This window comes from Nestor notabilis, unplaced genomic scaffold, assembly GCF_000696875.1.
Source record: "Nestor notabilis isolate BGI_N333 unplaced genomic scaffold, ASM69687v1 scaffold10314, whole genome shotgun sequence".
Lineage (NCBI taxonomy): Eukaryota > Metazoa > Chordata > Aves > Psittaciformes > Psittacidae > Nestor > Nestor notabilis.
The window spans coordinates 64,273-78,448 of NW_009926933.1; the positions used below are offsets into that span (position 1 = coordinate 64,273).

Here is a 14,176-nt window from a genome sequence, read left to right on the forward strand (position 1 = left end):
CAAGATATTTAAAAGAAAAATACAAGAGGGAAAATCATTCTGTTTCACTGTAAAAGACAAACGGGAAGGCAAAACCAAAATGACTGGGTAATTTCTTCCTCCTTCATATGTAATGCCAAATACACATCTTCTCTTCAAATGAAGAAATAAAAGAAACAGCTTGAGATTCAATCTAAAAAGTCTCCTTGTGGGTCATATGTCCATAATCATGATGTTTGATTAGAAATACAGTAAAATTGTTGTTTGTTGCTCATTCTTCTCATGCTCTTATATTCTTATTTTTTACAAATATTTTTGGTACTTTGAAGCATTATTACCATTATCTGTATGACCCATAAAACAATTTCTCACAATCTCATTTTGCCCAGTTCACCATACTGGTCATACCATTTCCTTGTTCCTTTCTATTTATATTCCACTTCCTAAATCCATGAGTAGCAGAGTAACTGCTGGAAAACAAACCGAACCAAAGCAGAACAAAGCGAAAACCAAAAACAAACCATGGACAGTTTGGCAAAATTCTTTCCCTGATTATAAAAACTGCCTCATCATTTCTCCTGGTGATTCCTTCCCCTCCCCATCTTCTGTCCCAATATATACTGTAGAACTGAAGGCATCAAGGTGTGGTTAAACCCAGAAAACCAGCAAGGAGCTACACTTTGTCTTTGAACTTCTCCATGTAGTTTCGTATCTCTTTGGAGTCCCGCAGGTCCATATCCTGGCACACCCACTTAATGTCATCGTCATTGCTACTTAAGATTGAGTTGACAGTAGGACACCCATCGTCAGGGGGGATGGTAGTGAATGTTGTGAATTTTACCCGCTTCCGTTTAGATGTTGGCGAATGTAAAGGGTCAGATTTCTGTTCCTTTCCGTGCTTTCCCCCTGAGTCAGCACATCTGTGAACCTGGCTCTGGATGTTCTTCTGAGCACTGCCATTGAGGAGCTGGTTGCTCTCCTCACTACCCGAGCCTCGGTCAATAATAGTTGTGTGCTCATCCTGCTGAGGTGATGAATCTGCCGTGTTTTCCAGCAGTTCTGCTTCATTTCCCAGCCAGACCCAGTCATGGGAATGGGTCATGGTGGCCTGTCCTTCCACCAGAACCTGCTTGTGACGGTACTTCAGTGCAAACGTTGCACAGTTTATTAGGAAGACTAGAATGGCCAGGCAGAAGACCCCTAGCAGAGCATACATCCCAATCTCCAAATCGCTAAGGCCCCTGGGTGTCTGCACCAGGTCATTTTCCTCCATGCCCGCATTGCCTTTTGGTAGGTCTACTTGAGCAGGGAAGTTGGTGAAGTCTATAGGAATGTTCTGCAGCTGGCTATCATCTGAGAGTTTGCCACCATCCAGCCTACTGTTTTTAATGACTTTATTTTTTATCACAGATTTTGCTGTGGTGCTGACTTTCCTGATGGCACCTTCCTCTCGCTCTGCTGAAGAGCTACCATAATAGCGTCCATCCTGGCCATACCGCTCCTGATCCGACACTTTGTGCCGCCGGTCACTAGCATGGTTTTCAATCTCATGAGCATCATAATCTCCACCTGTATCGGAGTCCGCATCATTCTGGCCAAACTTGACTTTGATGTTGCCATTCCCCACAGCCAGGACACTTTTCCTCTTGGACTTTTGGCAGGCTTCAGAAATCATCATGTCCACCTTGATTAACGTGCCTTGACCTTCACCTTCTGCTGCCACAACTGGCCATTTTAAGGCAGTGTTCTGGTGGATTGAGACAACAGCTTCGTCTAATGATACAGCAGAAAGGGAGAAGTCCTTAGAGTCATAAATGTCCAGCGGAGTAACAGAGCTGTCACTGAACTGAATCCAGGTGCTTACTACAGCTTCCTGAAAGGAGAGGGATATGGTTAAAGACAGAGTCTTAAATAAAACAGCTCAAACCACTGCAGCTCACCAATCTCTCAGCTCTGAACAGCAGCTGGAGGAAATGGAAGACAATGGCTCTGCACTGCATTTAAAGCAAACCAAGCTTCAACTGATGGTGCAGAAAATTGGGCACATTTTTCACTACAGGTTCCACTGCTATCCTTCCTGCTAATGTTTTGCAAAAGAACATATAAAATAATCAATATGAAATGTCTGTAACACCAAAGTGTACCCATTAACAAGCCACAATTTACATGATTTATAGAGAAAGTCATTCCTGTCATACAAAAGCTGAAAGAGACACACCAGAAAAATTACTACAGCCATTTGACAGAACACTTATTTTCCTCATGTTCTCCATGCACAGGTGTCACAGGGAGCTGTCAAATCAAGCAAGGCATAAATATCTTAGCAGGAATAAGGAGCTACCACAGTATTTTGGAAATGGTTGGAGCAGAAGATTCAACTGAAAAGAAAAAGACTCGTGGAACAATTACCATTTCACTGGAGAAAGGTTTATTTTAAGTAAAACACACTTTATCCTGGAGATAATTAAAAAGTCCACCACATTTCTGTGTCACGGAGAGGAGGCTGGGGGTTCTGATACGATGTCTACGATAAAAATACAAATGGCCCAGATTTAATTGGACTGTCTTTGTTCTCTGCAGGTAGCACTGTTAGAAGTCATCATTAGAAGAAAACACAAAGCTAGAGGTCAGCTCTTTGCCATTTGAAATCCCATCCAGATGATATAGATATTTACTTCTCCACGTCTCAGTAGCTTTCTTTGCAGATTTCTTTAGTGTTTCATTTGCTCTATGTCTTGCCTGTTTAGCCAGCAGACGTGCAGGCAGATTGCCCAAATGCAACTTCACTCAAACCTGAAGTTCTTTTCTTCCCAGACTTAAACTGCAGATGGCCCTAATAACTTTACACTTGGGTACATCAGAACAACTGGGCTGAAAATCACCACTGGGGAGAAACATTGCCACCCTCCTAACAGCCAGTCATAATGCAAATTTACAACCTAATATGGTTTTCAATTGGCTACAATTTGTTATGCTATGGTTATAAACAAAGGGAATTGCTACCCTTCTAGTTAAATTTAAAGCTCTTCAATGAAAACAGCAAGGGGCATTTAGCTGTGCAGAAGGTCGGGCTATACCGAATACTTAATTTACAAAGCGCTATCAGCAAGTTCTTGAGGGACTGAAAGCGGAAAAATAAGTTGCCAGAACAGGAAAGGAGGCAAAAGTTCTTGGTGATTCAAATGCACTTCAAGCAGCTGAAACAGAGCCAGGGTAGCTCAGAAGCTGTGAAGGGAAGGGTGAACTGTGTAAGGAAATTAAAACAGCTGATCTTTCATTAGAGAAACAACCCTGAAATGGCTGAACAGACAGAAACATAAAGCTGCAGGACACAGCTTAGATTTATATCACAGAAATCTATAGAAGAGCAGACCCAGTCATGGGAAAGTAAAGGATTTTTTTTAACAGATATGTGTAGTGATGCATCTCCTCTGGGAATTCAACACCCTGTTGCCTCCCTTCTCCCTAAAACAAAAGGACAGCCTTGCATACCACCAGGGAGGTGCGTAAGATACACTTGCTTTTCATCAACCTTTGGGTAGAAAAAACACGGGCATCACTTCAAGCACATACCACAACAGGCTGGATATTGTTTGCCAGTGGTGCTCTCTTCCGGGGAGCAGAATGAGAAAATAAGTGTAGAATTCTGTACAGTCAAGATCGGAGCTTATTGAGGCTTGTGCCTCCTCCCATGTCCACTGGGGGCTTCCACAGTTTCACATCTTTACAAAAGGATTTACAATGCTAAATCCTTGGTGCATTCGTTAATAGCCAAACACAGCATATCTAGCATTGCAAAGATCCACTACGGCCCTTGCCATGCAAGAAGGTTTTATTGGTGGTAGAACAGCACCTCTGAGGAATACAGGGTCCCTGCCCAGACCCTGGAGAGGAAGATTCATGAGAAGCCATATATTTTTTCTTGTCTTCTTCAAGATATCCACATCCCTGTTTGGCTTTTTTATCTAGATGCCCTTCCGCTTTAACAGCCCTCATGCACCTTTCAGGTTAAGAGGTAGCCAGCATGGAAAAAGTCTTCCCAAATGGCTAGAATTTGATGAAGTTGTAAGGAACTTCAAACCAACTTTTATTCTTCACACTATTTCTCCACTATTCTGCATTCTTGGTTTTCATAAAGCAGAGATAGAGAAAAATTAAACAGCAAGTCAGCTGAAATCTGCAGGCATGCCTGTGATTTACTATAGGTAACAGAGGTGTGCAATAGCTTAGCCATTATTTTCAACCAGCATCGACATTTTTTATATCCAAGAGACCCTTTTTTTTGTAGGAAGAACCAATTTTTTTGTAACACAGTACAACATTGTCGCACTTGTATTATGGACAACATTAATTAAAGGGAAAGAAAACAAATGAGAGAAAGAGGGAGAGAATTTCAAATCTTGTCAAAGTATATTGTATCAGCCAAAATATTCTATTTGGCAAGAGATCCCCTCCTCTCATTCACATCGCTAAAGGAAAGCTGGAGGCAGGGAAAGGAAGTGAATTTCCCACATGATAATAAATTCTGAAAAGCTGAAAAGAAAAAAAGAAAGAAAAAAGAAATGATTTAGTACCATGTCCTTCGAAGAGCTGTTTCTGCAAATCCTATGTACCGCATCAATAAATCCCCTCCAAATCTCTGACAAGGTCCTCCAATTACTATCAGCAGATGAAGATGGATTGGAGACTTCCTACCTACAAAGTTGTTGCCCCTAGTCTGATGCCCTCAACACTGAGGCGTAAAATACTTGTGTTCACTAATTATCAAGCATAAACAATTACTTCGAGGGATTATCTGCCTCTCCAGTCTTTCATTCCTCCACTTTTCCCCTCTCTTTCACATGTGCACACAGACACTCACACACACTCAGCTGCACTCCCAGAACAAATGAACCACTATTACCCATTAGTGCCAGTGTCTCTTAGAGAACAGATGGTTTGTATGGTGACTGTGACGGTGTGAAGTGAGTCAGATGATGTATATTAAATCATGTTAATGACAGCAAAATCCAGTCCAGAGGGGATGAAGAAACTGCTTCTCACAACCACTGTCAATTATCAAATATCATACTTTCCTTAAGCACATAAAAAACTTTCTTTATCAAGACATATTTTGTCTTGTGTATTTGCTGTTCTCTTCCCCTCTTCCAGGTATAACTTCAGCAAGTTGGCCAGCTCTTGATCTGCTGCAATTCCACCACCTTTTCTGGCCTTGAATTACATTGCTGTTTATCAGTCCAAATATGCCACTTGATAAATTTTCTTGGATGTTGCATTTTGCTTTTTGTTAAAATGCAAACAATATCTCCCTCATTATCCACTTGTTACATTTAGGTGGGTAAAACAAAGGGGAAATCACCAGGGTACAGAAGTAACATGGCACTAATGGACACCAACAGTCCCCAAGGAACTCTGTATTGCCTGACCTGGAATACTTCAAACCCTGCTGTGTGAGTCACCATCAACATTATTGTTTGCTGTCTATGTCTGTTCCACCTAGATAAAACAAGGAGGCTCACTCTTCAAAAGGCAACCTGAATGCAGGAAGCAGAGCTGGTTTGGAAGCTCAGAAGAAAGCCCGTCATACAGAGATGTAATGAGTCCCTCTGTGTCGGGCCTTGTACAAGTTGCCTGTGAAAATCTGGGAGCCACAGTGGTGATTATTCTGCCCTCTAAATCACCATACAGCATTTGAAAATCTGCTTGTCCTACGATGTTCCACTGAGCCCATCTGTAGCATCACAGTCAGGGACTACAAAGTGTCGTTCACTACCTCCTCAAAAAAGCTGGGGTCAGCTTGATACCAGGGCACGCTATTTTGTATTCTTCAAGCCAAAAATAGGGGTATAAAGTGTGTAGGACTGGTTGTATTTTAGAGAATTCTGCTGCTTAGAAACACAGATGTGAGGACTTATCAGTATATTTGATTTTGTTCCACGCTCAGAATAAAGAGGCCTTTTAACGCTCTTCATTCACTAAAGCACAAATAAAAGTATTTGTGAATAAGCCCTCAATTGCTGGGGTCAGCTGCAATAGTCCTGGAGTGAGGCAGGACACTGAAGGAAAGAAATGGATGGCTGTATGGCTCTGCAGAAAACAAATACATCCCTCTCTTGAATAAAGGCAAGGGAATACTGTTCTCAGCAGCTTCTATTAGACCAGCTCTGATTGTTCTGTCTGGGGACCTGAATGCTGAAATGGGTTTCCCTAACAATTTTGTCACATGAAATATCAAAGTATTACATGTGCATTTATTTTTAAGCCTGTGGGTTGTGTAGCAAAAATTGGGCTTGATCGTTACAATGTGGAAATGAAAGGCAGCCAAGACTCAGATCTTAATTCAAACCATGCATTCCCCTACTGTGTATGTCTTTCTCTCCTTTTTGTCCAATCTGCTAATATGACATTCCTTCCCAGTGGGAATTTGCTTGTATTTGCAAGGGAAGAATTCAGATTCTTATCTAACAATACATCCTTTCTCTCTTTCCCATGCTGCTTAATTCCTTTGTCATCCTTGCGAGCCATCACACAGCTCTGTCAGCTTAAAGAAGATATAAATACAATGTAAGTGTAATTTATACTGCCAGAATGTGGTAATGAATCCGCACCATAAAAATACTCCTAATATCTGTTACTTAACTGTGTGATGCCAGTGAACTCTCAGAACTAGTTTGTGTGAAGGTCATAAGCTAAAACAGGACAGTACTGCATCAATCCAAAAGGCAGGGACGTGCAAGTATCTAGCTTGTCATCCTAATTCAGGTAGAGGTGCTGAGCACCTTCACCTCCTGTCAGAATGAGAGTGGACCTCTTAGAGGACACTCCCTGAGGTTACAGATGACCTCACCAGGTTGGGTTTTGCCACTGATATCAACAGAAGCTACACATGTGAAAGAGAAGATCTTGGCTTTTAGGAAGCACCAGCATTGCTCTTTTCCCCCAAGAAATGGTCTGCAGTTTTCCAGTAGCACCGAGAGATACATTAATGCACACAGCTGCTTATTTGAGGCTCTGTTTTCTCTTTCTTCACTCTCTCATATCAGCTCATTAGACCACATGCAATACCCCACCGTGATGAAAAAGCCATGATATGACTGTGAGTTTCCCTGCAGAGCCAATCGAAATTTGAGAGTCCTTGAAGCTCACTTAGATCGGAAAACACTTAAACACCAGCTTTTCTTTTATTTACATTTTGGAGAAGCCTTTAGGACGCCAGTGTTGATTTTAAGAACCATCGGCAAGCCAAATGGAACAGCTTTCCTACCTGAGCAGACGGCCACTAAAAATAAGACTGCTCACAGACACAGCTTCCGAATTCTCAGGAGATACATCAGCTTTGCTATGTAAAAGTTGGTCTACCTCCATTTATTTTTAGGCACCTAAATCACTGATCCACTTTCCAGTGCAAATTGACTCAAAACAAAAAACAAAAGGAAGTATGGGTTCAGTATCTGTCAAGGTCATCTCAGGTAATCAGTTGCCCAACTATAAATAAAGTTAACTAACTTATGCAGACATGGTGTGGTCATTATAATTGAGGAACTAATCTAGTCATTAGACTCACTGAAAGGAAGTCACAGCAAGAATACTGAATTCATTCCTGTGACATTGAAAGATCTGTAATAGCACAATCTGTGTAACACTTTATGCCTTCCATTGCACTCTACAGATGTCCTGCTTAATCTGCTAGGGACAATACTGTGCCTGCCAGAGTACCCGTTACCCAAGGACATTCACTAATCTATATTGAAGCTTGGCTATCGAAGGTGCTAAAGTGAAGCCAAGGAAAACATTTGACTAAGAACACATTGACTGGGTTTTTCCATATCGCAGTGCTGAGACATACACTATCATTCCTGAGAAAAATAAAACCTTCAGCTATCTGAACTGTCACGTTGTTTTTCAGTTGCATCAGTAAGGTTTGCATGAGTTATTTGGGCCTTTTTATAAACTTGTTTGAGAGTAAAAGACACTAATAATGAAATCCCTGCAACATTCAAGTATATGCTTACTTCTGGGTTGTCTCCTTGAAAAAAAACCTCTTTCAAAAGGGCTTGATTTTCAGCAACCACTCAGCACTTGCCTTCTGAAATTCCAGCTCAGTAAGGATCTCAGCTGATACTCTCCAAATCATGAGTCACTTCTTGCAAAATTTAGCCACAAGCATTCCTACACTTGCATTAATTAATCTAAGGGCAAGAGACTTAAATGTTATACCCTTCATTCAAACTGCAGATTAAAAAATGTATGTGACTCTACAAGTGACTCCTGTGCTAACACTGTTTCCTTTGATGCATTTTCCACTGTGAAATCTATTCCTGTCTTATTATTTTGGTGGTGCAAATGCGAAGTCCCTAAGGTCTCTTTTCAATGCCTTTCCTTGGACAAACCCTGGCTGACTAAGATTTAGGCCTGAGAACAAATGAATGTCTTACAATAAGGTAGGAAGTGAATTGTACATTACCTGGAATTACTTCAGTCCTTCGGGATGAAGGCATTGCCAAAGTGCCCCAGTAACTAGGGACCGTGCTCAGGATCCACACTGACCTGGCACAACTAGGATCAAGACTGCAAACACTCACAGGGCTTGAGCAGACACCGACCCTCACAAATTCCACACAGTAAGGAGTGATGCTCCCAACAAAGCCTTCAGCTGGGAAGCAGGCAGGACACTTACTCCTGGTGAAGAGGAGGTGGTGGGAAGACAAGCACAGGCAATGGGGGAGGGCAGGCTCCAGACTGGAGGAGCTAGAAGGAGAGGCAGAGAAAGTGGGATTCCACAAGAACATGCCACTTCTCTGTGTCTGCAGGAAACTGGGACAGAAGGCTTCGTGCATTGAACGAGTGGGAAAAACTGACTAATCTGGGACTAAAGCTAGGCAATCAGATTTCCCTGGGTGTTCCAGAGTCTGGTGTAGAGAAGGTTTTCCACTGCCTTCTAATAAAGTCTAGTCTCAGAATGACAGCCTGATATGCACAGGCACTTCAGTATCAGAAATGTGCCTCTCTGAGGAAACTGAAATTGTCTCACAAAATAGTATCAGCTTAAATAAAATATGTCTCTAAAATTGTTCCATAACACAGATGCTGGGAAAAATAATTCCAAAACAAACCACATTTACACATTTTTACTCTTTTGTATTACTTCATAACTTGCCAATTGTAGCAATATATAATGACAAGTCATATCGTATTGCCATGCCATAATACAATAGGAGATGTCACGTTGTACACTACTGAAATGTCCTGCCATAATATGGCATAATCTGATGTTGATGAATATCTTTTCATACTCAGGACAGATCATCTATAAATCTGAGAAGCTGACAACATATCTGTGCAACCTTTTCAGGTTCACAAGCTCTTTTATCTGCAATCAAAGCCATGATTCTTCCAATCATGCTGCAGGACAAATGGTGCTCTGTCCTACATAACAGAATTGGGTTAGGCTGGCTTTAGCTCTTGCTTTTACAGTCTTTGTCTAAAGACAATATGTCAAACATGGTTTCTAAGCCCTGGAGAAGGTTATAAATGGGTTAATTACATAAGATTCTTATGTTTACAGGATGCAGTAAATGGAACAGATGGGCAGCATGTCCTTCTAGTTTGGACATTTTCCTGTCACTAAATTATAAAACAGTCTGAATTATTTTTATGTTACAGAAAATTAGGTAGCAATAATAATGAAAATGAGCTATAAAACTTGAGATTTCTCCCTATCTATGTGAGATGAAATACAGTTTCTGTGAGAGGAGCAGCTATGGACAGACTTAACTGCATGGTCCTCAGTCCCACTCTTCAAGTTAACTGAGTGAAAGAGCAATGAACATATAGCTTGTTCCACTGCTACTGACCCTTGGTTTTAATCTGTTCCAGAGCAACTGTTTGCCTTGATCTGGGAGTGTTCTCCAATCTTCTTTTCCATGTGGGTTCTGACCTGAAACATGCTGCTTCAAAGACTCCCTTTACAGATAGAGGAATTTGCTGGCTTAAATTAAGTAGGATCGGCGCATGAACTGAATGACAACCCCCCCAAATACATCTGAAAAATAGGAGAGAGGAGCCTGGCAGTCTGCTGTGGCTCCAGGAGGGAAAAGAAATGTATTTGGCTATCTTCTGCCTCTATTTTATAGCTCTTCAAAATATTAAGTTGTTGTGACACAGAGAGCTCTGTGCTCTCTGGCATGGAAAACAAGGGCATGCTCATATAGCAAACAGGGATCACTGTCCAAAGACTGCCTGTGTTGTGAAAGTAACAGATGTTGCATCATCTAAAGAATGAGCATTAAAAATTTAAATAATATAAACTTCTGTGTAGTCAGAAATCTTACTGCAGATTAGGTCCATATCTGAAGGGAAGACATGAGAAGGCAACTCCAGGGTACCTCTAGAGGAAAGCAATTGACATGGACATGTATTTTAAGTCTAACTTCTAAACTTCTTATGAAATATCATCAGTACTTCACATCAATAAAACACTGCCCCATCCCAAAAGGCAACAACAGTAAATATGGAGTGTACACTACCTGCTTAGGGGTATGAAGCAACTCTTGGGCAACGGTTGTAGCCACAATAGCCCGATTACTCGACGCACTTGGCTGAAGAAAGAGTGAAAGCCCAGCCACCATCTGGACTCCAAGGTCTGTTATGGTCACTTTGTCATCTAGCACAGTCACTGTCTTCTCTGCCAGGATGGAGTCAGACAGAGGAGACAAAACCTTTGGAGAAACACAAAAGACAACTCAGGAAAATTAAAAACCCCTTTCTTAAGGTCATCATCCCTTCTTGTCTCCAGAGCTTTATGCATAGAAATGATATGGCAGAACACACGGACAATGTAGTCTGATTTCATTAGCAGGGTCAGAAACACATTCAGTGGAGAGGTTATGGCCAAGAACATTGCACCCAGTACTGAGAGCTGTACTATCTCTCTCGTGTTATTTGCATCACTTCACTTGAAGAGTCCATTTAAAACTTTCTTCCCCTGTTATCCTGTGCCCCAGTACGGATAAGCTCATCACTCTTCCCAACCATTTCAAACAGAGGTTAGCAACATCTAGGATTTGTCCTTCGCTTCTTTGCTTGGAAATTCTCATTTCTCTGTCTTTTCTGTTTCTGGTGGACCATCAAGGTAGTAGGATACCTTTCCCTTTAATGAAACTAAGGGCCGTATTGTTGTCTTTAGGGAACTAAGGATAGCCACTTCATGCACATGCTTGTCTTCTCCACCTTCCTCATCTCAGATCTACAGCCTAGACTAGCTATGCATTTATGCATTGGCTTTAGTAAGGATTCAGCAGGGGCAGAACTGGGACATGATTTTGGCCACTTGTGCCCTTCAGGGTTATTAACCAGGTTCTATTTTTTTCCCCAAAAATTAATATTTAAATAAATCAAAAGAAACTTGGCACAATTGAAAGATCTCTGTCTCAAAAAGTCAAAATGGTGCCCATCAGCTGACTGGTGGTAACCTGCATCCATGTGGGCTCTATGGCTTCTAGCTTTTGGCCATGCTGCATGCCTCAGACCACCTCTAGCTTGGATCACTGTCACTGGGTAACGCTCTATGTGACACACTAGAAGGTCATGGAAATGCAATGGAAAATTGCCCTCTTTCAAGACAGCAGAACACTCTACTGGATTTATTTATACCCCACACACTAGTTCTCTATGAGAATGGCAGATTGTGGCAGTCTAGAGCACAGTACCTGCATCGTTGTCATTCCCACTTCCCGTCCAATCAAAATCCTGCCTTCCTGCAGCTTGGCAATGTGAGGATCCTCCAGTTTCATAAAATCCATCACCAGGTCTGTAATGTCAAACTGCCAATCCGAGCCCAGCAGGTAGTTCAGCTGACCCCAAGGGCTAGAATCCTCAGCTACAAATTGCGTGAGGACTCGCACCATGGCATGCTGGTACTGCAGAGTGCATCCTCTTCCTTTCCGCTCATCTTCATCCTCATCATCACTGTCTCTGGTGGGTCTTTTTTCACATGAAAACGAAGCATAAAGAATTGTTTTCAAGAACATTAGTGAAAACTAACATTAGAGTGCTAATGGAGAGTACCCATTTAAACAGCAGCCCTCCCTTCTGGTTTTTTTGACCATTCATGGCTACCTAACATGATGAAGGACCGCATAAATGGACTATACCACCATATAGATGTATATCCAAACAATGACTACTCTGTAAGTGGACCCTACCAGAGTCCTACACTGTACTTTGTTGCACAGGACAGACACACACAGAAGCAAAACTCCCACAGATTTTAAAAGCTTTATTTCATCTGCAGATGTCTGGTGCAAAGCTGGGGATTCAGTACTGCTGTTCCTCAGGGGAAGATGCTGCTTTTTGGGTGCAGGTGCTGCAGCTGCTTTTGCTTGCTAAGAGTTAAAATCAACTCTATTCATTTCACAAAAACACCCAAGAAATTTAGCAACTCAAACCCACCTTTTGTTGGAAACAACTGGGACTCGCCAGCCTTTGATTTGGCTCAGTTCTGTGTCCGAAATGTCAATCTGAAGCGGCAGGCGTGGAACCCAGACGGTGATTTGCAGAGGAGCACTCAGATACTGATACGTGAAGTTCACAAGTGCATTCACCTTGCCTTTCATTTCTTTGCCATTGACAAAAACATAGTCACATCTGTCAGAAACCTAAGGGGGGAAAGGAGAAGAGAGAAAGTAAGAAGAAAGGGTAATCACTGTGGCAAAACAAGCTCAAAGTGTAACCCTGGCATCTCAAAACCCAAACTAAACAAAAAACGCTCCCTTCTCTTCATGCATGTTAATGATGGCCTTTTACAATGGGAGCAGCTGAACACAAAAATTCTTCACTGACTCAAGAGGCATAATTATGCTGGAGATGCCTAAAGACTGGATAGTATTTATGAAGCTGGTGTTTGATTTTCTGTTTGTTATGCACTGAGCCACTAGCTGATCACGGTGCTGTGGAATTTATACTGAGCAAGGCTCCCTCATGGCTTGGGCAAGAGGAAGCCAACAAACCAAAACAGGTCTCAACAGAGGCAAGCAGCAAATCAAAGCTCTACCCTGATGAGTACCTTCATCAGGGGGTGACACTTTCAGTCATCATGACAAAGCTGGCTCTGGAATGGATTTCATCCACTGAAGAGTAACAGAAGTCTACTCATTTCCTCCACAATAAACATTATCTGTTTACAAATGTTTACATTTTGATTAAAGCTGTAATGTATTTCTGAACACTGCAGCAGATTTATGAGTAACATGTAAACGATGTCCCGAAATATAAGCTAGCATTATCACAGTCATGTAAGAGTTATATCAGTAATCACTTCTTTAATCAATGTTGTAATTTACAGATCATTGAGTTTTCTCATTTATTACGTTACTGAGTACTAGTGATAAAATCACTCCTGAATATATAAATCATTAGGAGAGATGCAGATAGTATGAAGTGACTCCCTGTGATAAAGTCGTTGTCATATCTATTCCTAAGGGTGTCATAAATGTCTGGGGAAATCCTATGGCACATTAATCATACATTAAGTGGTGGGCAATAAGAGCTGTAACAGTACTAAATGAGCTGGTATGTCTGCAGAAATTAACAGTAAACCCAGCAGATCTCAACTCCTGCTCTTGCTCCCACCCTGTCAGAATTCTATTTCATCACCCATAACGAATATCATTAGTGGTAGCAACGCATGTCCCCACCTGAACATATATTTTTATTATCATCTGCTCCCTTTTATCTCCATTCCCATTCCCAATATAATTTTATTCAAATGAAGATTATCGGCTGGAAATGCTTATGTCCCCAGGCTAATCAAACAGAAGGATGCCCTCTGTGACCACAGACACAGAAGCTAAACTGTTCCCAGTCCCATTTGTATCCTCTGTCAGGTTTAGGCACCGCTCACATTCTGGCAAAATATGTGGTGGTGAGATTGCAAAAGGAAACTTCAGAGAACATAACACAGACATTTCTATGTCTCATTCCCTCAGAGGCTTATTCTGTAACTAGGCTCTGTTGACTGAAAACAGTACTATGCACTACAATACCTGACCCATCTGCCTGCTTAGGTTTTCTCCCTCATACTACCTAAGACAGGTCTAAAAGTCTGAATGTGGTAGAAATGCCTTCATTTTATCAGTGTGAATGGCATGACCTAATATTTTTAATGAATTAACTTGAATGGCAATACAGAAAAAGGTTT

The 14,176-nt window shown here is 41.5% G+C and overlaps 1 protein-coding gene across 1 annotated transcript in view; it reads right to left on the reverse strand.

Moving 5' to 3' along the window:
• Positions 1-652: 652 nt before the first annotated feature.
• Positions 653-14,176, reverse strand: part of TMEM132C (transmembrane protein 132C) — a 157,090-nt gene continuing 143,566 nt past the window's right edge. The window contains exons 6-9 of the mRNA XM_010013827.1: positions 12,430-12,635; positions 11,688-11,961; positions 10,506-10,697; positions 653-1,852 (exon numbers count right to left, since the gene is read on the reverse strand). Of these exons, the coding sequence (XP_010012129.1) occupies positions 653-1,852; positions 10,506-10,697; positions 11,688-11,961; positions 12,430-12,635 (1,872 nt within the window). The remainder of the gene's footprint in view (positions 1,853-10,505; positions 10,698-11,687; positions 11,962-12,429; positions 12,636-14,176) is intronic.